Here is a 25125-nt window from a genome sequence, read left to right on the forward strand (position 1 = left end):
AAATACAATTCACTATAGCCCCATGTATACAGAAATACAATTCACTATAGCCCCATGTATAGAGAAATACAATTCACTATAGCCCCATGTATAGACAAATACAATTCACTATAGCCCCATGTATAGAGAAATACAATTCACTATAGCCCCATGTATGGAGAAATACAATTCACTATAGCCCCATGTATAGAGAAATACAATTCACTATAGCCCCATGTATAGAGAAATACAACTCACTATAGCCCCATGTATAGAGAAATACAACTCACTATAGCTCCATGTATAGACAAATACAATTCACTATAGCTCCATGTATAGAGAAATACAATTCACTATAGCCCCATGTATAGAGAAATACAATTCACTATAGCCCCATGTATAGACAAATACGATTCACTATTTCCCCATGTATAGAGAAATACAATTCACTATAGCCCCATGTATAGAGAAATACAATTCACTATAGCCCCATGTATAGACAAATACAATTCACTATAGCCCCATGTATAGAGAAATACAATTCACTATAGCTCCATGTATAGAGAAATACAATTCACTATAGCCCCATGTATAGACAAATACAATTCACTATTTCCCCATGTATAGAGAAATACAATTCACTATAGCCCCATGTATAGAGAAATACAATTCACTATAGCCCCATGTATGAGAAATACAATTCACTATAGCCCCATGTATAGAGAAATACAATTCACTATAGCCCCATGTATAGAGAAATACAATGAGAAATCACTATAGCCCCATGTATAGAGAAATACAATTCACTATACCATAGCCCCTATGTATAGAGAAATACAACTCACTATAGCCCCATGTATAGACAAATACAATTCACTATAGCTCCATGTATAGAGAAATACAATTCACTATAGCCCCATGTATAGAGAAATACAATTCACTATAGCCCCATGTATGATAAATACACGATTCACTATTTCCCCATGTATAGAGAAATACAATTCACTATAGCCCCATGTATAGACAAATACAATTCACTATAGCCCCATGTATAGACAAATACAATTCACTATAGCCCCATGTATAGACAAATACAATTCACTATAGCCCCATGTATAGACAAATACAATTCACTATAGCCCCATGTATAGAGAAATACAATTCACTATAGCCCCATGTATACAGAAATACAATTCACTATAGCCCCATGTATACAGAAATACAATTCACTATAGCCCCATGTCCACTATAGCCCCATGTATAGAGAAATACAATTCACTATAGCCCCATGTATGTATAGCCCCATGTATAGAGAAATACAATTCACTATAGCCCCATGTATAGAGAAAGAGAAATACAATTCACTATAGCCCCATGTATAGAGAAATACAACTCACTATAGCCCCATGTATAGACAAATACAATTCACTATAGCCCCATGTATAGAGAAATACAATTCACTATAGCCCCATGTATAGAGAAATACAATTCACTATAGCCCCATGTATAGAGAAATACAATTCACTATAGCCCCATGTATAGAGAAATACAATTCACTATAGCCCCATGTATAGAGAAATACAATTCACTATTTCCCCATGTATAGAGAAATACAATTCACTATAGCCCCATGTATAGAGAAATACAATTCACTATAGCCCCATGTATAGACAAATACAATTCACTATAGCCCCATGTATAGACAAATACAATTCACTATAGCCCCATGTATAGAGAAATACAATTCACTATAGCCCCATGTATACAGAAATACAATTCACTATAGCCCCATGTATAGAGAAATACAATTCACTATAGCCCCATGTATACAGAAATACAATTCACTATAGCCCCATGTATAGAGAAATACAATTCACTATAGCCCCATGTATAGACAAATACAATTCACTATAGCCCCATGTATAGAGAAATACAATTCACTATAGCCCCATGTATAGAGAAATACAATTCACTATAGCCCCATGTATAGAGAAATACAATTCACTATAGCCCCATGTATAGAGAAATACAACTCACTATAGCCCCATGTATAGAGAAATACAACTCACTATAGCCCCATGTATAGACAAATACAATTCACTATAGCTCCATAGCCCCATGTATAGAGAAATACAATTCACTATAGCCCCATGTATAGAGAAATACAATTCACTATAGCCCCATGTATAGACAAAACTGATTCACTATTTCCCCATGTATAGAGAAATACAATTCACTATAGCCCCATGTATAGAGAAATACAATTCACTATAGCCCCATGTATAGAGAAATACAATTACACTATAGCCCCATGTATAGAGAAATACAATTCACTATAGCCCCATGTATAGAGAAATACAATTCACACTATAGCCCCATGTATAGACAAATACAATTCACTATTTCCCCATGTATAGAGAAATACAATTCACTATAGCCCCATGTATAGAGAAATACAATTCACTATAGCCCCATGTATAGACAAATACAATTCACTATAGCCCCATGTATAGAGAAATACAATTCACTATAGCCCCATGTATAGAGAAATACAATTCACTATAGCCCCATGTATAGAGAAATACAATTCACTATAGCCCCATGTATAGAGAAATACAATTCACTATAGCCCCATGTATAGAGAAATACAATTCACTATAGCCCCATGTATACAGAAATACAACTCACTATAGCCCCATGTATAGACAAATACAATTCACTATAGCTCCATGTATAGAGAAATACAATTCACTATAGCCCCATGTATAGAGAAATACAATTCACTATAGCCCCATGTATAGAGACAAATACACTGATTCACTATTTCCCCATGTATAGAGAAATACAATTCACTATAGCCCCATGTATAGAGAAACAAATACAATTCACTATAGCCCCATGTATAGAGAAATACAATTCACTATAGCCCCATGTATACTATGAAATACAATACACTATAGCCCAATGTATACAGAAATACAATTCACTATAGCCCCATGTATACAGAAATACAATTCACTATAGCCCCATGTATAGAGAAATACAATTCACTATAGCCCTATGTATACAGAAATACAATTCACTATAGCCCCATGTATACAGAAATACAATTCACTATTTCCCCATGTATAGAGAAATACAACTCACTATAGCCCCATGTATAGACAAATACAATTCACTATAGCTCCATGTATAGAGAAATACAATTCACTATAGCCCCATGTATAGAGAAATACAATTCACTATAGCCCCATGTATAGAGAAATACAATTCACTATAGCCCCATGTATAGAGAAATACAATTCACTATAGCCCCATGTATAGAGAAATACGATTCACTATTTCCCCGTGTATAGAGAAATACAATTCACTATAGCCCCATGTATAGAGAAATACAATTCACTATAGCCCCATGTATAGAGAAATACAACTCACTATAGCCCCATGTATAGACAAATACAATTCACTATAGCTCCATGTATAGAGAAATACAATTCACTATAGCCCCATGTATAGAGAAATACAATTCACTATAGCCCCATGTATAGACAAATACGATTCACTATTTCCCCATGTATAGACAAATACAATTCACTATAGCCCCATGTATAGAGAAATACAATTCACTATAGCCCCATGTATAGAGAAATACAATTCACTATAGCCCCATGTATAGACAAATAAATATTACGATTCACTATTTCCCCATGTATAGGGAAATACAATTCACTATAGCCCCATGTATAGACAAATACAATTCACTATAGCCCCATGTATAGAGAAATACAATTCACTATAGCCCCATGTATAGAGAAATACAATTCACTATAGCCCCATGTATAGAGAAATACAATTCACTATAGCCCCATGTATAGAGAAACAAATCACAGTTTGGACGCTAACTATCATATTTAAAGGAGTTTGCGGATCCCCTGCGTTATGATGAACATAGCTCAGAAAACAAATCATATACTGTTTGAAGATTGTTGACATTCAGGTTAAATATCCTCTATTTATTATTGTGATTAAATCTGAGATTATCGTAAAACATATAGGCCAATACGAACGTGTTATTTCTACTGCCAATTTAAGTTCAGATCAGTACCTCCAGAGAAAGCTGAGTAGTCATGTGACGTTCCATGGGTGCTTAGGGTGGTAGCCTAGTGGTTAAAGTGTTTGTTCGCACGTTACCTAGTCAGCTGCCTGTAACAATATGACAGTTTCACCTAGTCAGCTGCCTGTAACAATATGACAGTTTTACCTAGTCAGCTGCCTGTAACAATATGACAGTTTCACCTAGTCAGCTGCCTGTAACAATATGACAGTTTCACCAAGTCAGCTGCCTGTAACAATATGACAGTTTCACCTAGTCAGCTGCCTGTAACAATATGACAGTTTCACCTAGTCAGCTGCCTGTAACAATATGACAGTTTCACCAAGTCAGCTGCCTGTAACAATATGACAGTTTCACCAAGTCAGTTGCCTGTAACAATATGACAGTTTCACCTAGTCAGCTGCCTGTAACAATATGACAGTTTCACCTAGTCAGTTGCCTGTAACAATATGACAGTTTCACCTAGTCAGCTGCCTGTAACAATATGACAGTTTCACCTAGTCAGTTGCCTGTAACAATATGACAGTTTCACCTAGTCAGCTGCCTGTAACAATATGACAGTTTCACCTAGTCAGCTGCCTGTAACAATATGACAGTTTCACCAAGTCAGCTGCCTGTAACAATATGACAGTTTCACCAAGTCAGTTGCCTGTAACAATATGACAGTTTCACCTAGTCAGCTGCCTGTAACAATATGACAGTTTCACCTAGTCAGTTGCCTGTAACAATATGACAGTTTCACCTAGTCAGTTGCCTGTAACAATATGACAGTTTCACCTAGTCAGCTGCCTGTAACAATATGACAGTTTCACCAAGTCAGCTGCCTGTAACAATATGACAGTTTCACCTAGTCAGTTGCCTGTAACAATATGACAGTTTCACCTAGTCAGTTGCCTGTAACAATATGACAGTTTCACCTAGTCAGTTGCCTGTAACAATATGACAGTTTCACCTAGTCAGCTGCCTGTAACAATATGACAGTTTCACCTAGTCAGCTGCCTGTAACGATATGACAGTTTCCCCTCTTAAGTTGCCTGTAACAATATGACAGTTTCACCAAGTCAGCTGCCTGTAACAATATGACAGTTTCACCAAGTCAGCTGCCTGTAACAATATGACAGTTTCGCCTAGTCAGCTGCCTGTAACAATATGACAGTTTCACCTAGTCAGTTGCCTGTAACAATATGACAGTTTCACCTAGTCAGTTGCCTGTAACAATATGACAGTTTCACCTAGTCAGTTGCCTGTAACAATATGACAGTTTCACCTAGTCAGTTGCCTGTAACAATATGACAGTTTCACCTAGTCAGCTGCCTGCAACAATATGACAGTTTTACCTAGTCAGCTGCCTGTAACAATATGACAGTTTCACCTAGTCAGTTGCCTGTAACAATATGACAGTTTCACCAAGTCAGCTGCCTGTAACAATATGACAGTTTCACCTAGTCAGCTGCCTGTAACAATATGACAGTTTCACCTAGTCAGCTGCCTGTAACAATATGACAGTTTCACCTAGTCAGCTGCCTGTAACAATATGACAGTTTCACCTAGTCAGCTGCCTGTAACAATATGACAGTTTCACCTAGTCAGCTGCCTGTAACAATATGACAGTTTCATCTAGTCAGCTGCCTGTAACAATATGACAGTTTCACCTCGTCAGTTGCCTGTAACAATATGACAGTTTCACCTAGTCAGTTGCCTGTAACAATATGACAGTTTCACCAAGTCAGCTGCCTGTAACAATATGACAGTTTCACCTAGTCAGTTGCCTGTAACAATATGACAGTTTCACCTAGTCAGCTGCCTGTAACAATATGACAGTTTCACCTAGTCAGCTGCCTGTAACAATATGACAGTTTCACCTAGTCAGCTGCCTGTAACAATATGACAGTTTCACCAAGTCAGTTGCCTGTAACAATATGACAGTTTCACCTAGTCAGTTGCCTGTAACAATATGACAGTTTCACCAAGTCAGCTGCCTGTAACAATATGACAGTTTCACCTAGTCAGCTGCCTGTAACAATATGACAGTTTCACCTAGTCAGCTGCCTGTAACAATATGACAGTTTCACCTAGTCAGTTGCCTGTAACAATATGACAGTTTCACCTAGTCAGTTGCCTGTAACAATATGACAGTTTCACCAAGTCAGTTGCCTGTAACAATATGACAGTTTCACCTAGTCAGTTGCCTGTAACAATATGACAGTTTCACCTAGTCAGTTGCCTGTAACAATATGACAGTTTCACCTCGTCAGCTGCCTGTAACAACCTCACCATGGTTACCTGCCAGAAGGCAGAGTCTTTGTTAGGTTGATCACAAACATGCTCGTTTCTCAGCCCGAGGTTGCTTAGCATTAGAAATATGAAATAGCATTAACATTATGACAATCGCGGTAATCCGTCTTGAGCACAGCTTATACTGTATGTAGGTGAGTTCTGGAATAATCCCTGAATGTGATTCTGGGGCTACTCCAGTGTGAAGGGGACAATGTTCAAGCAGCAGTTCGGTCATTGTGTGCAATGAGCATGAGTGACAAGTATATAGAGACTTTCAGTTGTCTCAGTGAGCCCATGACTCAGTTTGTGGTATGTAGGTCAAGACGATGCCCTGTCCTTCAACAATGTTGCATCAGTATCCAGGCCCGCTCTGTGGATGAAGTGTCAGTTTAATCATCGTACCTGCCTTGCTTCACGCTCCACTGAAGAAGCCCCTGGGAAGTGGGGGGGATATAGAAACAGAGTTGTGCTTCTCAAGGGGAACTAGTGTTTTAGAAACTTAAGTTGGAAATGTTACTGGTCACATAAGTTCTCACATAAGTTATATTGTGTCATCGACCTCACTTCGTGGTTTTCAACAAGTTTTCTCAGAAACTAATGAAATTTAGCATGCTTATATAAGAGATACTTGTCAGGACAGAGATAAAAAAATGTTGGCAGACTTATTGTTTCAGGCATTTACATGAAGTCCTGTATTTGAGGGTCCTTAGGACTCATACCCTTAATTTTCAGGGGTCCTGGACAACAAAATGGGGGTCCCAGACACTAAAATATTATTATCAATATTGTTATTGTATTGTGTATCACACTGTTACAGTAATTAAATTGCAAGTAATATCATAACCCGGCTAGTAGCAAACTGAGTGATAACTTATTGTCACTTGATTGGAATTTTTACAAAGAGTATTTGGACTTTTCCTGCATCCCTGTGGACGCGCTGATACATTTTGTTGCGTCCATTCTCAATATTTATGCGTATAGGATGCAGTAATTGACATCCTGTAAATACCTGTTGTTTATATGTATTTTGATCTTTAGCATACACAGTTATGGCCCTTGATCAGTGTTAGTTGAGTCGGTGGGTGATGGCTGGCTCAATGGGGACAAGTTTCCACAGAAACTACAGAAGTTATATGAAGTTACGCAAGGTAGATTCTCAAACACTGGTGTGGGGGTTGGGGACGCTGGTTAAGGTGTCAAGTAAAGATAGTGTTAGTTATGAAACTGGTGTGGGGTGGGGGACGCTGGTTAAGGTGTCGAAAGTAAAGATAGTGTTAGTTATGAAACTGGTGTGGGGTGGGGGTGCTGGTTAAGGTGTCAAGTAAAGATTGTGTTAGTTATGAAACTGGTGTGGGGTGGGGACTCTGGTTAAGGTGTCGAGTAAAGATAGTGTTAGTTATGAAACTGGTGGGGGTGGGGGGGGGCTGGTTAAGGTGTCGAATAAAGATAGTGTTAGTTATGAAACTGGTGTGGGGTGGGGACTCTGGTTAAGGTGTCGAGTAAAGATAGTGTTAGTTATGAAACTGGTGTGGGGGTGGGGACGCTGGTTAAGGTGTCGAAAGTAAAGATAGTGTTAGTTATGAAACTGGTGTGGGTGTGGGGCTGCTGGTTAAGGTGTCAAGTAAAGATAGTGTTAGTTATGAAACTGGTGTGGGGTGGGGGTGCTGGTTAAGGTGTCGAGTAAAGATAGTGTTAGTTATGAAACTGGTGTGGGGGTGGGGAAGGTGTCAAGTAAAGCTGGTTAAGGTGTCAAGTAAAGATTGTGTTAGTTATGAAACTGGTGGGGGTGGGGGCGCTGGTTAAGGTGTCAAGTAAAGATAGTGTTAGTTATGAAACTGGTGTGGGGGTTGGGGACGCTGGTTAAGGTGTCAAGTAAAGATAGTGTTAGTTATGAAACCACATACTAAAAATTGTAAGTATAATGTTTTTGGCACATTGTTCAGAGAATGCCCTTACGGCATATACAGAGAATACTCTGACTTACCAGACAAAGGGAGGTAACAAGGTCACCTGGCCTGTGGTAGGTGAGTGTGTAGAAGCAGTTTTAATTTTATTCATTTTTCAAGCTCACTATTTGTTTAAATACAGTTTATATATTTCACTAACAAGGTTTCAAATCAAGATTGTTTATTTATTTAATGATATTTTAGATCTTCTGCAGCATACTTAATGGCACGCATTGTATTTGACCTTTATGTGCGCACAGACAGCAACGCGTTTGGCAATCCAGCTCGCCAACATGTAGACATCTGTGTCAGCTCATTCCACATTCCATTCACTGGTACAGAGAACAATATACAATATTTAAATAGAGTCTTTGAATGGCATGTAGACGTGATACAAATAAAGGCTAGACTGTAGGGATGTCAACGTTTGTGTTGTGACGGACCCGACATTTCGAGATATATTCCTACTCCTTCATTCTTACGTCGTGTCCATCACAATAAACAAGTTGACATCCATAACATTCTTGCCTTTAATATTTTAAATGTCTTTATGTTTTTATTATGTTTTTTGAAAAACTTGTAGTTGTTCTATCTGTTTAGTAATCTCTGGTGATGAAATGTATTTTTACAGAAGTAAAACCTGGCCTACCCCCGGGTGAAGTGAGTCACGGAGGTATGCCCTACCCCGCTCAACCAGCTGGCTACCCCCCTCCAGATGGCGGCATGTACCCACCCCCAGGGGGATATGGGGGAGGTCCACCCGGCTATGAAGGTATGTTAGACTGGTACCCAGAGATAACATCCAAAGTTTGGGAACTAACATAGGGGAGGTCCACCCGTCTATGAAGGTATGTTAGACTGGTACCCAGAGATAACATCCAAAGTTTGGGAACTAACATAGGGGAGGTCCACCCGGCTATGAAGGTATGTTAGACTGGTACCCAGAGATAACATCCAAAGTTTGGGAACTAACATAGGGGAGGTCCACCCGGCTATGAAGGTATGTTAGACTGGTACCCAGAGATAACATCCAAAGTTTGGGAACTAACATAGGGGAGGTCCACCCGGCTATGAAGGTATGTTAGACTGGTACCCAGAGATAACATCCAAAGTTTGGGAACTAACATGGGGGAGGTCCACCCGGCTATGAAGGTATGTTAGACTGGTACCCAGAGATAACATCCAAAGTTTGGGAACTAACATGGGGGAAGTTCACCCGGCTATGAAGGTATGTTAGACTGGTACCCAGAGATAACATCCAAAGTTTGGGAACTAACATAGGGGAGGTCCACCCGGCTATGAAGGTATGTTAGACTGGTACCCAGAGATAACATCCAAAGTTTGGGAACTATCATAGGGGAGGTCCACCCGGCTATGAAGGTATGTTAGACTGGTACCCAGAGATAACATCCAAAGTTTGGGAACTAACATGGGGGAAGTTCACCCGGCTATGAAGGTATGTTAGACTGGTACCCAGAGATAACATCCAAAGTTTGGGAACTAACATTTATTGCAATTAAAATGAAACCAATGTTTCCTATTGTGGACATTTGTAGGGGATAATCCACCACCCAGCAAGACTTATTGCCTGATGCATGCAGGACAATGCAACAGTTAATCTTCATAGTGTAGAGTTGTGTCCCCTTTTATCAGTTTCAGACGAATTCTGTGATGAAATTTTCAAATTTCAGATGGTAAAATTACATACTGCTAAGTTCTGTAGTAAAGGCATTACCATCTCCCCCTCAATATTAATGCTAACTCAGTTTTAATGAAAACAATCTGCATCCAAACCATATGGTTCCACAAACTGTCCTCATAAACATTTATCTTTGGATGAGATGTTAAATTATGAAAATAAAAAGTGTCACTGGTATATATGGTTTGACATAGTTTACATTGTAATAGTACCAAAAAACATTTTCAAGTAGGAAATATTCATTTCAAACTTGTTTTCTTGTAGGATTCATATTTTGTATGTCTGAATCACATGCTATATATTTGAGCATCATTCAAGTTAAAAAGAAATATAGAAAAGCTAAAATATAGGAAATTAGTGTTTGGGTTAATTGGAATGTTGGCATAATCAATAGTTTTTCAATTCTGCAGATTTCCCTTGGGACTACTGTATGCTCAGATTTAAGTTACCTGAGGATATCTGCTGTCTGAATGGGCTTCCCACCTTACAACTTTCCTCATTCAGCAACAGAAGTAAATAGTGTAACTGAAGAAATGTCAGGAACAGCAAACAAATTACATTCACATTTGTCACTGATTTCTGTTGCGATTGCTGTTTCAGCTGTGTCTACTGAATACCCACCTCCACAGCCAGGGCCCTACCCTCCACCCACAGGCCCAGGAGGGTACCCACCACCCACAGGCCCAGGAGGGTACCCACCACCCACAGGCCCAGGGGGCTACCCACCACCCCAACCCCCAGGCTACTGATGAGACAGACCCAAACAACTACAGATGTTGGGAGCCGGCCTTCTGTGTATATTTTGAAGTTTTATCAACAACAGACATGAGATTGACTGACTTAATACTGAGTTTAATGTGTTCCTCAGAGCTCCAGATAAGTTTTAGCTGATGTGGGTACTGTACTCACTGTATTCTTTTGGAGTGGGTATTATGAATGTTGAGTGGGTGTTTCATTTTCCGTTACCCACTGCTCTCAAATATGTGCGTATTTCAGTCATTTTACTCACCTAAGTATTACGGTATGTCATTGAGCAAGTTTACTAAGCAGGTATGTTCTGCCTTATGTCATACCTAATCAAAACCAACTTAAATATAATGGAAATTATTTAATAAAAAATCACTCATCCTATACTGACAGTACAACACTTGTCCTATACTAACAGTACAACTTGATAGCAATCAATGTCTTTTTCATTACACTAGTGATTTTTATAAATATATTCCGTACGCATTGTTTTAAACTTTTTGCGTATCTAACATTTTAATTGGTACGTAACAATTTTTTTTTCAATGCGTAATTGGAAATTTTCTGTGCGTATTTTACCCGGATACGCAGCTTATCTGGGCCTCTGTTCCTTCTTGCCTGGTGACGAGGATTCACAGGGTATTGTCCCTGTGAAGGGACAGGTTCTTACTCAAGGGGGTTTGGGGGTCTGAGTGTCGGGCAGGGGGCAGGGGGCAAGGATCAGGAACCAAAATATATTCTACTAAATGTTGTTTATTTATTAAACTTCTTTTGGACTAGTTATTATTGGAGTGTCATCAAAGAAATTAAGGGAAACATTTGGCATTTAGTGAAGTTGTTAATATATAGAAACTCAAAGCTGTGTACTCTACTCGTCATGAACTAATCTAAACTGTACCAAGTCAATAAGACCAGTTCACTTGTGACAGATAATCCGCAATTCTTTCGGGGTTATTATCTAATGAAGGACTATCGTCAATGTCATCGTCCTCCATGGTACACTTTTGGAATTTTCAATTCAAATTTGTTGAAGACAGCAAGCATGTCTTGACTAATAGTCTGGTTCCAACTCGTGTGATGACAGAGTTGTACCAGAATGAACTGATTCACTTTTGATCAGATTGTTTTGTAAGATTATTTTTGACAAACTGTTTGAAAAATTAACAATCAGAAATGCTATTGCTCAACAGAAAACAATCGGTTTCGTAACCATCATTACAAAAAAATATTCAGTTTTCAGTATATATTTTTTTGTGAAAAACAAGATTTTGTATTTTGAATTTTGTACCCGTGTGTTATCTTGAAGTCTATTGCATTTTCAGAATAAACACACCAACACATGCTTCTTATGTACTGACACAGGCATTGTTACCATGGTTACTGTGTGCAACTTGACCAAGTGCGTTGGTGTATATTTAATATGGTTACTGTTCTTCACAAAATGCATTCATGTTGTTACCATGGTTACTGTGTTCAACATGTACACTGATGTTTATATTGTGTGCTTTCACTTTCCCCTGCACTTACTCAATTGGAAATTGTTGAAGAATGTTATGTTGAGCGTGCTCACAGTACCTGGAGAAAGTAAATCAAAAATTCTGTTTTGTGTATAAACGTTTTTACAAGAATATTTAGTGATGGTTTATTGAAGCACATCCTTTAGAAAAACGATATGTGCCCTGAGAAGGGAGACATTAAAATAAGGACAAAAGAATATTGGGTTCAAGGTCAGAGGTGAAGCTGATTTGTACGCTCCGGTAATATATAATGAGTATGTTAGAATGGGCAACTACAGCTGCCAGCAGCAGCAGTAACACTGGGCAGTGATGTTGCCAGCAGCAAACAATGAGCACTAAATAAGATTAAAAGTATTCTGATTTGAGCTTTGTCTTGTTCCTTCATGGAGTGAGTGTTATGCACACTATTCAAACAATAACTAATTTTCAAATTCCATATGTTGTTTCTAGATGCTTTCTCAGTTATGCCTTGAGACTGAATAGTGACGTGTACACGAAAGTGCCCATATTCAATATACAAAGTGCCCAAGATGCCCAGACAGTACTTGGTATGTCTCGTAGATTTATTGTCCATGATGGCAGTGTTTGTTATGATTGTAATCTTCTAGACCTACAGGGGCTGTACAGCGTTAGCAGGTCTCATAGTAAATATTAGTCATTACTCACCAATGTACTTTACCTCTGATGTTTTAAAACAGAAAACCTGCAATATTAAACTTACCTTAATTTCCCAAGGCATGACAAAGTTTACTGTTATGCTACAGTTATGGCAAGGTGTTTTTTTACAGGTGCTTGGTGTAGTTTTGTCACTGGGTATTTGTGTGTTTTTTAAATATTTACATAGTTTTAATGTTACATGTTCATTTCTTTGACACTTTTATTATACTACCGGTATATTATATTATACTCATTCTGTATATAAATGTAATCTACCAGTAACTGAAACTTCTTCTCCACACACATAAAATATGTCAGTGAAGTATTGCAAACTTTACATTAAATATTTAAACGTATGTCAGTTTTATTCTCTGATATATTTTATGTTGTGCAACTTGGATTATAAATGTTTATAAACATGTTAGATGTACACAAAACTTTTACGAGTGACATTTTATTCAGATGTATTTACAATTTTTAATTATGTATTAAAACCAACACAATAATTCCAATACTTTGTTCTATTGTATCCCCCTAGGTATGCTATACTGAACTGTCCAACGTACTTAAGATATCCCTCCATGCAGGACATTCTAGACAAACACCAGCTTTGTGGTCAGATTCCTGACAACAGGGTATATGGTCAAGGGAGGTAACTCTAAGGCCTCCAGGAAGTGATAAGCACCAGTTTGTGTCCACAACAGTGTTTGAGGTTTAAATGTATGATATTCATGCGAGATTAAATTTTATATCACTGTACAACTAGTGCAAAGTGTTAATGTTGAAGTATCACTTTTATATTTCTGAGTTGATGTTCAGATGTGTACTGAGGGAGTCATATATATTAGTAAATAATTAAAACATTGCAAAAGTATATTTAGGTATCATCTTCAACGTTGTTTTGTTAGGCCGAAATTGATATAACTAAACCACTTGTTATTCTTTAATGAATATATGTTTAAAACTTAATTTTGGTGACCAGAAAACATCATCAATTTACACTTAATGTTGTGCTTTGAATTTTTGCCTTGCTATCCATGTTGAATAAAGAAAATTATTCACCTGGCTAAATGTTTTTTTATTGCAGTAAGGTGTATTTGATTGTCTGCTGTGATAGGCCATATATTCTGTCTTGTATATTTTAGTATCTGAATAAAATTTTCCAACCTTACACTGGGTAATGTTGTTAGTTAAAACAGTATTGTACCTTGAATTTTGAAAATACTCAGTTCAGATTGGTCAGTCAGAGGTATCAAATCACAGACCACCTCAGAAAGTACTCAGTTCAGATTGGTAAGTCAGAGGTATCAAATCACAGACCATCTCAGTTCAGATTGATCAGTCAGAGGTATCAAATCACAGATCAGATTGGTCAGTCAGAGGTATCAAATCACAGACCACCTCAGAAAGTACTGTTCAGATTGATCAGTCAGAGGTATCAAATCACAGATCAGATTGGTCAGTCAGAGGTATCAAATCACAGACACCTTGGAAAGTACTCAGTTCTGATAGGTCAGTCAAGTATGGTATCAAATCACAAGACCACCTCAGGATTGTCTGATGTAAACAGACTTGATCATTTCATTTTAGCATGTTCCTCCCATTGGTCTCCAGATGTCACTCCTCACACAATCACATTGAAACACCCAATTGTCCTATGTTAATGTAACTATGTACCATGTCAATGTGTTCCTACATGCCACCCTTGTGATTGTGTGAAGAGTGACACACACATGTGTACATTGTCCTCCACTGTGTACATGCCACAGGTGTTCAATCACCAGGGAGGAACACCTGTGTGTACATTGTCCTCCACTGTGTACATGCCACTCCTCACACAATCACCAGGGAGGAACACCTGTGTGTACATTGTCCTCCACTGTGTACATGCCACTCCTCACACAATCACCAGGGAGGAACACCTGTGTGTACATTGTCCCTCCACATTGTCACACTCACCACACACAATCACCAGGGGAGGTGTACATTGTCCTCCACTGTGTACATGCCACTCCTCACACAATCACCAGGGAGGAACACCTGTGTGTACATTGTCCTCCACTGTGTACATGCCACTCCTCACACAATCACCAGGGAGGAACACCTGTGTACCATTGTCCTCCACTGTGTACATTGTCCTCACTGTGGGAGGAACACCTGTGTGTACATTGTCCTCCACTGTGTACATGCCACTCCTCACACAATCACCAGGGAGGAACACCTGTGTGTACATTGTCCTCCACTGTGTACATGCCACTCCTCACACAATCACCAGGGAGGAACACCTCACACAATCACCAGGAGGAACACCTGTGTGTACATTGTCCTCCACTGTGTACATGCCACTCCTCACACAATCACCAGGGAGGAACACCTGTGTGTACATTGTCCTCCACTGTGTACATGCCACTCCTCACACAATCACCAGGGAGGAACACCTGTGTGTACCATTGTCCTCCACTGTGTACATGCCACTCCTCACACAATCACCAGGGAGGAACACCTGTGTGTACCATTGTCCTCCACTGTGTACATGCCACTCCTCACACAATCACCAGGGAGGAACACCTGTGTATACCATAGTACATTTCTCTATGCAGGTTCCTTGTCTGTCCACTGATCCTTGGACTATCAGCTCTCTTGGATTTGGTTCTAATCCGTACTGATCCAGGGAGGAACAGGAGTCTGACAACCTAATCCACCTCATGGCATAGTACATTTCTCTATGCAGGTTCCTTGTCTGTCCACTGATCCTTGGACTATCAGCTCTCTTGGATTTGGTTCTAATCCGTACTTGCTGATCCACAGGAGTCTGACAACCTAATCCATCATGGCACCACCAAGGTGGCTATTTAGGGACCGGTTCTAGCCTGGAAGCCAAGTTAACCCGGTTCATAATTTACAATTAAACCATGGTGCTGGGACACATTCTTACCAGGGTCCCCACAGACCTGTGGAAAACCGGGTCATTGTTAAAAGTTGGCCCAACTCACTAACCCAGTGACAAGACACAAGAAGATTTGACATGTCAACAATTCTTTAATCCAGATCATCTCCAGATCCTGACATGATTGAGAGAAGATGAGCAATACATGGAAGTACATGTACAATGTTCAATAGAAAATACTCCAATATATGACACACCAAATATTATTGTACCAGGAAGTCAAGATTAAACTAGCCACAGATTTCTATTCCTCAGTTCCGTGAACTTATGTCATTCAGGAGGAGGTTGAAACTCAGCATAACACCGAAAGTGCTTGTTGGTAAATGTTTGCCCTCGTAAATATACTGTTATATTTGAACAAAGGAAACCACTAGACTGGGACTGACCTTCACCTTGATTCTGTTTCCACTTACAACCACGCATTATTTAAAGTGTCTTGTATGCTGACAGAAAAACAATGACTGTGTTTCATATGTGTTGTATATGTGAAGCCCATTTGTGGTGTCCCCATAGTGATATTGATGGAATATTGCTAAAAGCTGCATAAAACTATACTCACTCACTCACCATTAACAAAAAACCTTTCTTGGTAACAAGAGAGATGTGCCCTTAAGGGCCGTGGTGTCATTCACAATGTCAGTATATGGTGTGATCACCATTTGTGTTGACACAGGCACACCGTATCAGCTACAAACTGAAAACACCAGTTGATTGATTCTTCCAAATCTCAAACAAAGTAACTGGCGTTTATTGCTGGTTCTGGTCCTGTCGTCAGCCTCCCCCCCATCTCATCCTCAACACCAGGAGAGGTCTGGACACATAGCTGGCCATGGCAGCACAGTAACAGTACACTGCCCGAGAAAGTCTGCCACAAGGAGTGCAATGTGTGGGCGGACATTGTCCAAACATGATGCCACAAGCCTACATTTACATATCTTATAGGATATTTATATATAGCGCACATATCCAGGCAACTAGTCCATGCTCAAGGCGCGCTGGTATTTTTACCTCGATCATTTAATGTCAATCTCAACGGCACATCGTATTATCAATCTCAACTCCCTGGGGAGTATACAACTCTTGAAGCCACTAGGCGCACCGAGTTATTGTGGCTTTCTCATCCTTACGACGTACCCATTCACAGCTGGGTGGACTGGGACACATAGTCACAGTACTTTATCCAAGGTTTTACTGCACATTGCTGTACCCGTAACTAGGTGTTTGCACGTATTCATGTGGCCACCATCTGGTCATATACCAACAGATTCGTGGGTTCTTTTAAGTGCACAGGGTTGTGTACTGTACACTAGGGATTGTGACAACACTGAAAGAGTCTGCACACAAAGTTGACTCCAAGGTTTTTTACATCCGGTCATAGGTGGGCTCGATCCCGGCACCTCAACCTCGCTGGATCACTAACCTGGCTCCTTAGCCAGCTCGCCCACCGCGCCCCACTGGCCACTACTACATAGAAGAGTAGAACATGATCCTGAGTCGATCTCAGGAGCTGTTGTAGTGCAAGTGTGCACCATTAGCTCGCCCACCGCGCCCCACTGGCCACTACAACATAGAAGAGTAGAACATGATCCTGAGTCGATCTCAGGAGCTGTTGTAGTGCAAGTGTGCACCATTAGCTCGCCCACTGCGCCCCACTGGCCACTACTACATAGAAGAGTAGAACATGATCCTGAGTCGATCTCAGGAGCTGTTGTAGTGCAAGTGTGCACCATTCAAGCCTTGGCATTGTGTGAGTGTTATTCACACAAACATGTTTTATAAGCCCCTGATATAAGCACCTGCGCTCAGTTCACATGTGTGTTTGTCAAGCTACATACAATACATACATTTAGCTGTATGCATTGCATTTGATAATTTTGTGTGTGTAAATTGTAAATCATGACCTTAAAGTCAAGATGTTTTCTTTAATGTGTATTAAATGATTTTAATTTCAGAAGACATATTTCCATTGAACTTTTCATATGAAGCACAATTACTTTTTTCTATCAGCGTATACGATGTAAGACAGCCATAAGTTCAAGTCTAAAGAGGGACATTGCCACTTTCTCCTGTACAAGTATAAATAGAGTAGAATTAACCTCAACACCACACCCAGAACAAGATGGAATCAGACATATTGAACTTCCACTGCAGGAATACCTCTGTGAAACCAGTTTTGTGTACTGAAGTACATCCATTTTAACAAGAAAAACTTAAAAAACATTGGAAAAGTAAAACCATCAAGCCCTAATGATACCTCTGGGTTCCCTGGAAACAACTCTGACCATTCTATGGCAGCACTCCAAACATTGGGCTATGTGTTAGAAGGTTCCATGGAAACAACTTTGACCATTCTATGGCAGCACTCCGAACATTGGGCTATGTGTTAGAAGGTTCCATGGAAACAACTCTGACCATTCTATGGCAGCACTCCGAACATTGGGCTATGTGTTAGAAGGTTCCATGGAAACAACTCTGACCATTCTATGGCAGCACTCCGAACATTGGGCTATGTGTTAGAAGGTTTAGGTCTTACAGCGACACAGAAACAAACTAATAGTAATATAACTAAAACTGTGTTGGAGATATCGACTCCATGTGTGACCATGTCTTCAACATACACACAGGAAACACTTGTTGCTACCAACAGAAGGATGAGCAGGTTAGATTGTTGTCACGTTTAGGAGAACATCCAAATTAGATCAATCTATTTTCCATGTCAAGTACCCAATTCAATCAGCACCCCCTTAACAACTTCTGGACAATATGTACGTAATCTTCATAAGCTCTGTCTACAAACACTGAACATTTACTGTCCATGTGTTCTAGAGTACATTACATGTTTATTTACAGAAGGTAGCAGTACAGAAGGGTTTTACAATGGCCTTGTAACTAGTATTGACAGACATTATAACTTTGTTCACCGCCTCTCAATCTCTGAAAACAGATTTATGTTGCTTAATTTGTGATAGCCCCCAGGAAGCTACTATTATTACCTGTAGGCATTTGAAGATTGTCTTTACTAACGGTGACAACATACTCAACCTGTTCAGTTCTGTTTTCACGTATCAACCCCCTCCCCATCCACCCATTACCACTCAGTCACAGGGTTCATGCAGAGAATGGAGCACCCTGATAACATTGTCGTCAAATACACATACTTCCACTCCAGTCATACTCTTCAATGTCAAAAATGAAATATTTTTTCTCTCATGTAAAAATAATGTACTCGAACATAATGGAATTATTGCAGCACAAATGTTTACAAAAACACCCATAGATCCCCAAAACAATTATCCAGCAGTAGTTCTTGAGCAAGTTCCATTGCATCTGTCAAACACAACACAGTTGGAAGTACGATCACAATGGAACCCTTTGAACCCGCTCCACTGCATCTGTCAAAAATTTGAACCTGCTCCATTGCATCTGTCAAACATTTGAACCCGCTCCACTGCATCTGTCAAAAATTTGAACTTGCTCCATTGCATCTGTCAAACATTTGAGCCCATTCCATTGCATCTGTCAAACACAATACAGTTGAATGTATGATCACAATGGAACCCTTTGAACCCGCTCCATTGAATCTGTCAAACACTTGAACACACTCCATTGCATCTGTCAAACACTTGAACACACTTCATTGCATCTGTCAAACATTTGAACCTGCTCTATTGTATCTGTCAAACACAATACAGTTGAAGTATGATCGATATGGTAGCCCTTGACCCCGCTCCGTTGCATCTGTCAACATGTCCCTGATATCATCGCCATTGAAAAGGCTTTTGAGAATAATTACAGAACAATGTTTCCTTTCCGGAACATTTTTATGCCTTGTCCAAGAGGAAGAGACTGTGAAGCTAATGTTAATTCAGGGGGAAAAAATGGTCTTCAGTGTTGAGGTGCAGCATCATTAGCCAAGGAATTGTGTGGCTCTGTACTTCCAAGGAGATCACCATTCTCCCTCATCCCTCCAATCTCTGTAGCACCATGTCATTTCCCTGCTTCTGCATACAAACATGCCTGAAGTCTCTAACAACCATGTTCATTTGCCTGAAGTCTCCAACAATTCTGTTCATTTGCCTGAAGTCTCCAACAATTCTGTTCATTTGCCTGAAGTCTCCAACAAACCTGTTCATTTGCCTGAAGTCTCTAACAATCCTGTCTCTGTCTATTTGCCTGAAGTCTCCAACAATTCTGTTCATTTGCCTGAAGTCTCTAACAACCATGTTCATTTGCCTGAAGTCTCCAACAAACCTGTTCATTTGCCTGAAGTCTCCAACAATTCTGTTCATTTGCCTGAAGTCTCCAACAAACCTGTTCATTTGCCTGAAGTCTCTAACAACCATGTTCATTTGCCTGAAGTCTCTAACAATCCATGTGTCATTTGCCTGAAGTCTCCAACAAACCTGTTCATTTGCCTGAAGTCTCCAACAAACCTGTTCATTTGCCTGAAGTCTCTAACAATCCTGTCTCTGTCTATTTGCCTGAAGTCTCCAACAATTCTGTTCATTTGCCTGAAGTCTCCAACAACCCTGTTCATTTGCCTGAAGTCTCTAACAACCATGTTCATTTGCCTGAAGTCTCCAACAATCCTGTTCATTTGCCTGAAGTCTCCAACAAACCTGTTCATTTGCCTGAAGTCTCTAACAACCATGTTCATTTGCCTGAAGTCTCTAACAATCCTGTCTCTGTCTATTTGCCTGAAGTCTCCAACAATTCTGTTCATTTGCCTGAAGTCTCTAACAATCCTGTCTCTGTCTATTTGCCTGAAGTCTCCAACAAACCTGTTCATTTGCCTGAAGTCTCCAACAAACCTGTTCATTTGCCTGAAGTCTCTAACAACCATGTTCATTTGCCTGAAGTCACCAACAATCCTGTTCATTTGCCTCAAGCCTGTAGCCTTTCAATCTCTGTCACTGTCCTGCCTGTTTGCTTATGTCCCTCTTAACTCCATATACAGAAGGATAATCCCCAGTGCTTGCAAGAGTCTTGAAATATGCCCTATCCTAGCCAAACTGTCTCTCATTTCCTGCACCATTTGTCAGAATGTCATAAATAAGTTCCTGAAGAGCACTGACACAGTTCTGAAGTATATTGCTGCTGGTTCTGGAGTCATGAGCAGCCCTGCCCTCATGAAGACCAATGACACAATGTTCTCGTCATACAAATCTCCCTCATAGACCACAATTCCTGACACAAGGGCTATCCTCACCATCTGAAGCAAATTAACTGGGTTCTTGAGTTTAGAGAACTGTCAGTTCTTAAGTCAAGAGCAATGTCACCTTCAGAAGAGCATTGACAAAGTTCTTGACAATGTGACACCTTGCCAGACGGCTTGTCTCCAGTGACCAGAGGGGTTCTGTCACTGTCCTGACCAACCAATGGGTACCCAGTGTGGCTCTGATTCGATTCTTGCAGCTGTTCGTATTAAGTCAGCAGATGCATTGCTTATGTTATCATTTACTATCACATGGTCAAACAAATGTCCAAATCGCTCTTCTATCTTGTCCGAAGATTCCACCATTGCTTGCAGTTCCTCTTGCTGCAAAAGATTATAAAACTGATTCAAATAAGATTGCTAAATATTCCACATGAAATCATGCTGAAGGAATTTATTTGAAAGAAACACCAGAACAGTTTCATCTTTCCAAATCTTGAGTATTATCAGTAACTTGCTGAGATCGTGCCAGCCCTCTTTTGCAAAGCCATGTTATGTGATATTCCAGACGACACATGTTGGACACCAGAAAATGTATATCTTACGCATGTCAAGTGGTATGTGAAGACAGTCAAGTGATATGTGAAGACAATCAAGAGATATGTGAAGACAGTCAATGGTATGTGAAGAGAGTCAAGTGGTATGTGAAGAGAGTCAAGTGGTATGTGAAGACAGTCAATGGTATGTGAAGAGAGTCAAGTGATATGTGCAGACAGCCAAGTGGCATGTGAAGACAGTCAATGCTATGTGAAGACAGTCAAGTGATATGTGAAGACAGTCAAGTGATATGTGAAGACAGTCAATGGTATGTGAAGAGAGTCAAGTGATATGTGCAGACAGTCAACTGATATGTGAAGACAGTCGATGGTATGTGAAGACAGTCAAGTGATATGTGAAGACAGTCAGGTGATATGTGAAGACAGTCAAGTGATATGTGAAGACAGTCAAGTGATATGATGTGAAGACTGTCAAGTGATATGATGTGCAGACAGTCAAGTGATATGTGAAGACAGTTCAGTGGTATGTAAAGACAGTCAAGTGGTATGTGAAGACAGTTCAGTGGTGAAGACAGTCAAGTGATATGTGAAGACAGTCAAGTGATATGTGAAGACAGTTCAGTGGTATGTAAAGACAGTCAAGTGGTATGTGAAGACAGTTCAGTGGTGAAGACAGTCAAGTGGTATGTGAAGACAGTCAAGTGGTATGTGAAGACAGTCAAGTGGTATGTGAAGACAGTCAAGTGGTATGTGAAGACAGTCAAGTGGTATGTGAAGACAGTCAATGTGAAGAGACATGTATGTGAAGACAGTCAAGTGATATGATGTGAAGACAGTCAAGTGATATGCATGTGAAGACAGTCAAGTGGTATGTGAAGACAATCAAGTGATATGTGAAGACAGTCAAGTGGTATGTAAAGACAGTCAAGTGATATGTGAACAGTCAAGTGACATGTGAAGACAGTCAAGTGACATGTGAAGACAGTTCAGTGGTATGTGAAGACAGTCAAGTGATATGTGAAGACAGTCAAGTGATATGATGTGAAGACAGTCAAGTGATATGATGTGAAGACAGTCAAGTGGTATGTGAAGACAATCAAGTGGTATGTGAAGACAATCAAGTGGTATGTGAAGACAGTCAAGTGGTATGTGAAGACAGTCAAGTGATATGTGAAACAGTCAGTGACATGTGAAGACAGTTCAGTGGTATGTGAAGACTGTCAGTGATATGTGAATATGTGAAGACAGTGAAAGTCAGTGGTATGTGAAGACAGTTCAGTGGTATGTGAAGACAGTCAAGTGATATAAAGACAGTCAATGTGAATGCAGTCAAGTGGTATGTGAAGACAGTCAAGTGGTATGTGAAGACAGTCAAGTGGTATGTGAAGACAGTCAAGTGGTAGTGAATATGTGAAGACAGTCAAGTGGTATGTGTATGTATGTGAAGACAGTTCAGTGGTATGTGAAGACAGTCAAGTGGTATGTGAAGACAGTCAAGTGGTATGTAAAGACAGTCAAGTTGTATGTGAAGACAGTCAAGTGGTATGTGAAGACAGTCAAGTGGTATGTGAAGACAGTCAAGTGGTATGTGAAGACAGCCAAGTGGTATGTAAAGACAGCCAAGTGGTATGTGAAGACATCCAAGCGGTATGTGAAGACAGCCAAGTGGTATGTGAAGACAGCCAAGTGGTGTATGAATGTATCGGAGAGTGGGGTTTATATCGTCTAGATATAGAATGTCTGCCAACACAGCCCACATATAACGTTGCTAGTAGCAACAAGACATCCAGTATGTCATAATAAATAACCTATGCTCAAAACAGCAATTATTGAATATTTGAAAAAATCAACATATTCAATTCTTACCCTTAATTTTATAAATAAGAATCAATCGTGCTCAATATTAAAAGATGTCAATCATGTTACGGAAAGTCTTATGGACAGAAAATCTCATAGACAGGAATAATCTGGGTACATTTCTTATACGACTACTGAAGACGATCTTACACCTAATTCCATATAGACAGTGCTCAAAAGTGTTAGGTGCTTATTGAAAATGTCAATGCAGGCATCTTAACTAGGGTAAATAAAAGTCAACAGTGTTCAAAGTAAAGGCTGTGAAAAGATCAATATGTGAAGACGATCTTACATTTTCATTAATAAGGCTGAACTGTGCTCAAAAGAAAAGGATGAAGTATAAAAATATCAACATGTAGACGATCTAACACTTAATCTCACTGTGAAGGGTTGTGTCACATCTCCGTCTTTAGTGACACGAGCCTTCATGGCTCCACGGGTGGCCTGAAGCATCTCCAGGGAAGGGGGCTTGATGAAGATGATGAAAGGCTTGATGTCGGCTTGACGCAGGAACTTCAGGGCCTGGAGGTCAAGTGTGCAAAAACAAAAAAACATGAACTACTGAATGAGTGCATGGCCTAACACAAGAGGGACAAGAAAATATATTTTCAGTCTCACCTCTGTGTACACCGAATCTTCAGTCTCACCCGTGTATAGGGGGTGACCAGCTCCAGTCACACCTGTATGTATACCACACCTCTAGTCCCACCTGTATGTATACCACACCTCCAGTCCCACCTGCATGTATGCCACACTTTCAGTCTCACCTGTATGTATGCCACACCTCCAGTCTCACCTGTGTATGGGGAGTGACCAGGCACACCAGCAGTCACACCTGTGTGTATGCCACATCTCTAGTCCCACCTGTATGTATATTACACCTCCAGTCTCACCTGTGCATGGGGAGTGACCAGGCTCCCCTCCAGTCTCACCTGCATGTATGCCACACTTTCAGTCTCACCTGTATGTATGCCACACCTCCAGTCTCACCTGTATGTATGCCACACCTCCAGTCTCACCCGTGTATGCGGAGTCACCAGGCACACCTGCAGTCACACCTGTATGTATGCCACATCTCTAGTCCCACCTGTATGTATATTACACCTCCAGTCTCACCCGTGTATGGGGAGTGACCAGGCTCCCCTCCAGTCTCACCTGTATGTATGCCACACCTTCAGTCTCACCTGTGTATGGGGGGTAACCAGGCACACCTCCAGTCTCACCTGTGTATGGGGGGTAACCAGGAACACCTCCAGTCTCACCTGTGTATGGGGGCTGACCAGGCACAAGTCCAGTCTCACCTGTATATAGGCCACACCTTTGGTCTCACCCGTGTATGGGGGGTAACCAGGCTCCCCTCCAGTCTCACCTGTGTATGTATGCCACACCTCCAGTCTCACCTGTGTATGGGGGCTGACCAGGCACACCTCCAGTCTCACCTGTGTATGGGGGATGACCAGGCACACGTCCAGTCTCACCGGTATATAGGCCACACCTTCGGTCTCACCCGTGAAGGGGGGGTAGCCAGGCACACCTCCAGTCTCACCTGTGCATGGGCGATGACCAGGCACACCTCCAGTCTCACCTGTGTATGGGGGGTAACCAGGCACACCTCCAGTCTCACCTGTGTATGGGGGGTAACCAGGCACACCTCCAGTCTCACCTGTGTATGG

At 40.4% G+C, this 25125-nt stretch overlaps 2 protein-coding genes across 14 annotated transcripts in view; one reads left to right on the forward strand and one right to left on the reverse strand.

The window, feature by feature from the left end:
* Window positions 1-11030, forward strand: part of LOC124253174 (vegetative cell wall protein gp1-like) — a 40832-nt gene extending 29802 nt beyond the window's left edge. For all 6 annotated transcript variants that reach the window (XM_046686889.1, XM_046686893.1, XM_046686890.1 and 3 more), the window contains 2 exons: window positions 8948-9088; window positions 10616-11030. In XM_046686889.1, the coding sequence (XP_046542845.1) occupies window positions 8948-9088; window positions 10616-10764 (290 nt within the window). In that variant the 3' untranslated portion in view covers window positions 10765-11030. The remainder of the gene's footprint in view (window positions 1-8947; window positions 9089-10615) is intronic.
* A 9340-nt stretch (window positions 11031-20370) lies between these two features.
* LOC124253178 (MAGUK p55 subfamily member 7-like) overlaps window positions 20371-25125 on the reverse strand; it is a 121555-nt gene continuing 116800 nt past the window's right edge. For 3 of the 8 annotated variants that reach the window (XM_046686904.1, XM_046686903.1, XM_046686896.1), the window contains 3 exons: window positions 23822-23974; window positions 20695-21422; window positions 20371-20562 (listed from right to left, as the gene is read on the reverse strand). In XM_046686904.1, the coding sequence (XP_046542860.1) occupies window positions 21243-21422; window positions 23822-23974 (333 nt within the window). In that variant the 3' untranslated portion in view covers window positions 20371-20562; window positions 20695-21242. The other 5 variants (XM_046686902.1, XM_046686898.1, XM_046686897.1 and 2 more) reach the window with 5 other exon arrangements.

Source organism: Haliotis rubra, unplaced genomic scaffold (genome assembly GCF_003918875.1).
Source record: "Haliotis rubra isolate DU_JTF1 unplaced genomic scaffold, ASM391887v1 Scf534, whole genome shotgun sequence".
NCBI classification, from domain to species: Eukaryota; Metazoa; Mollusca; class Gastropoda; order Lepetellida; family Haliotidae; genus Haliotis; species Haliotis rubra.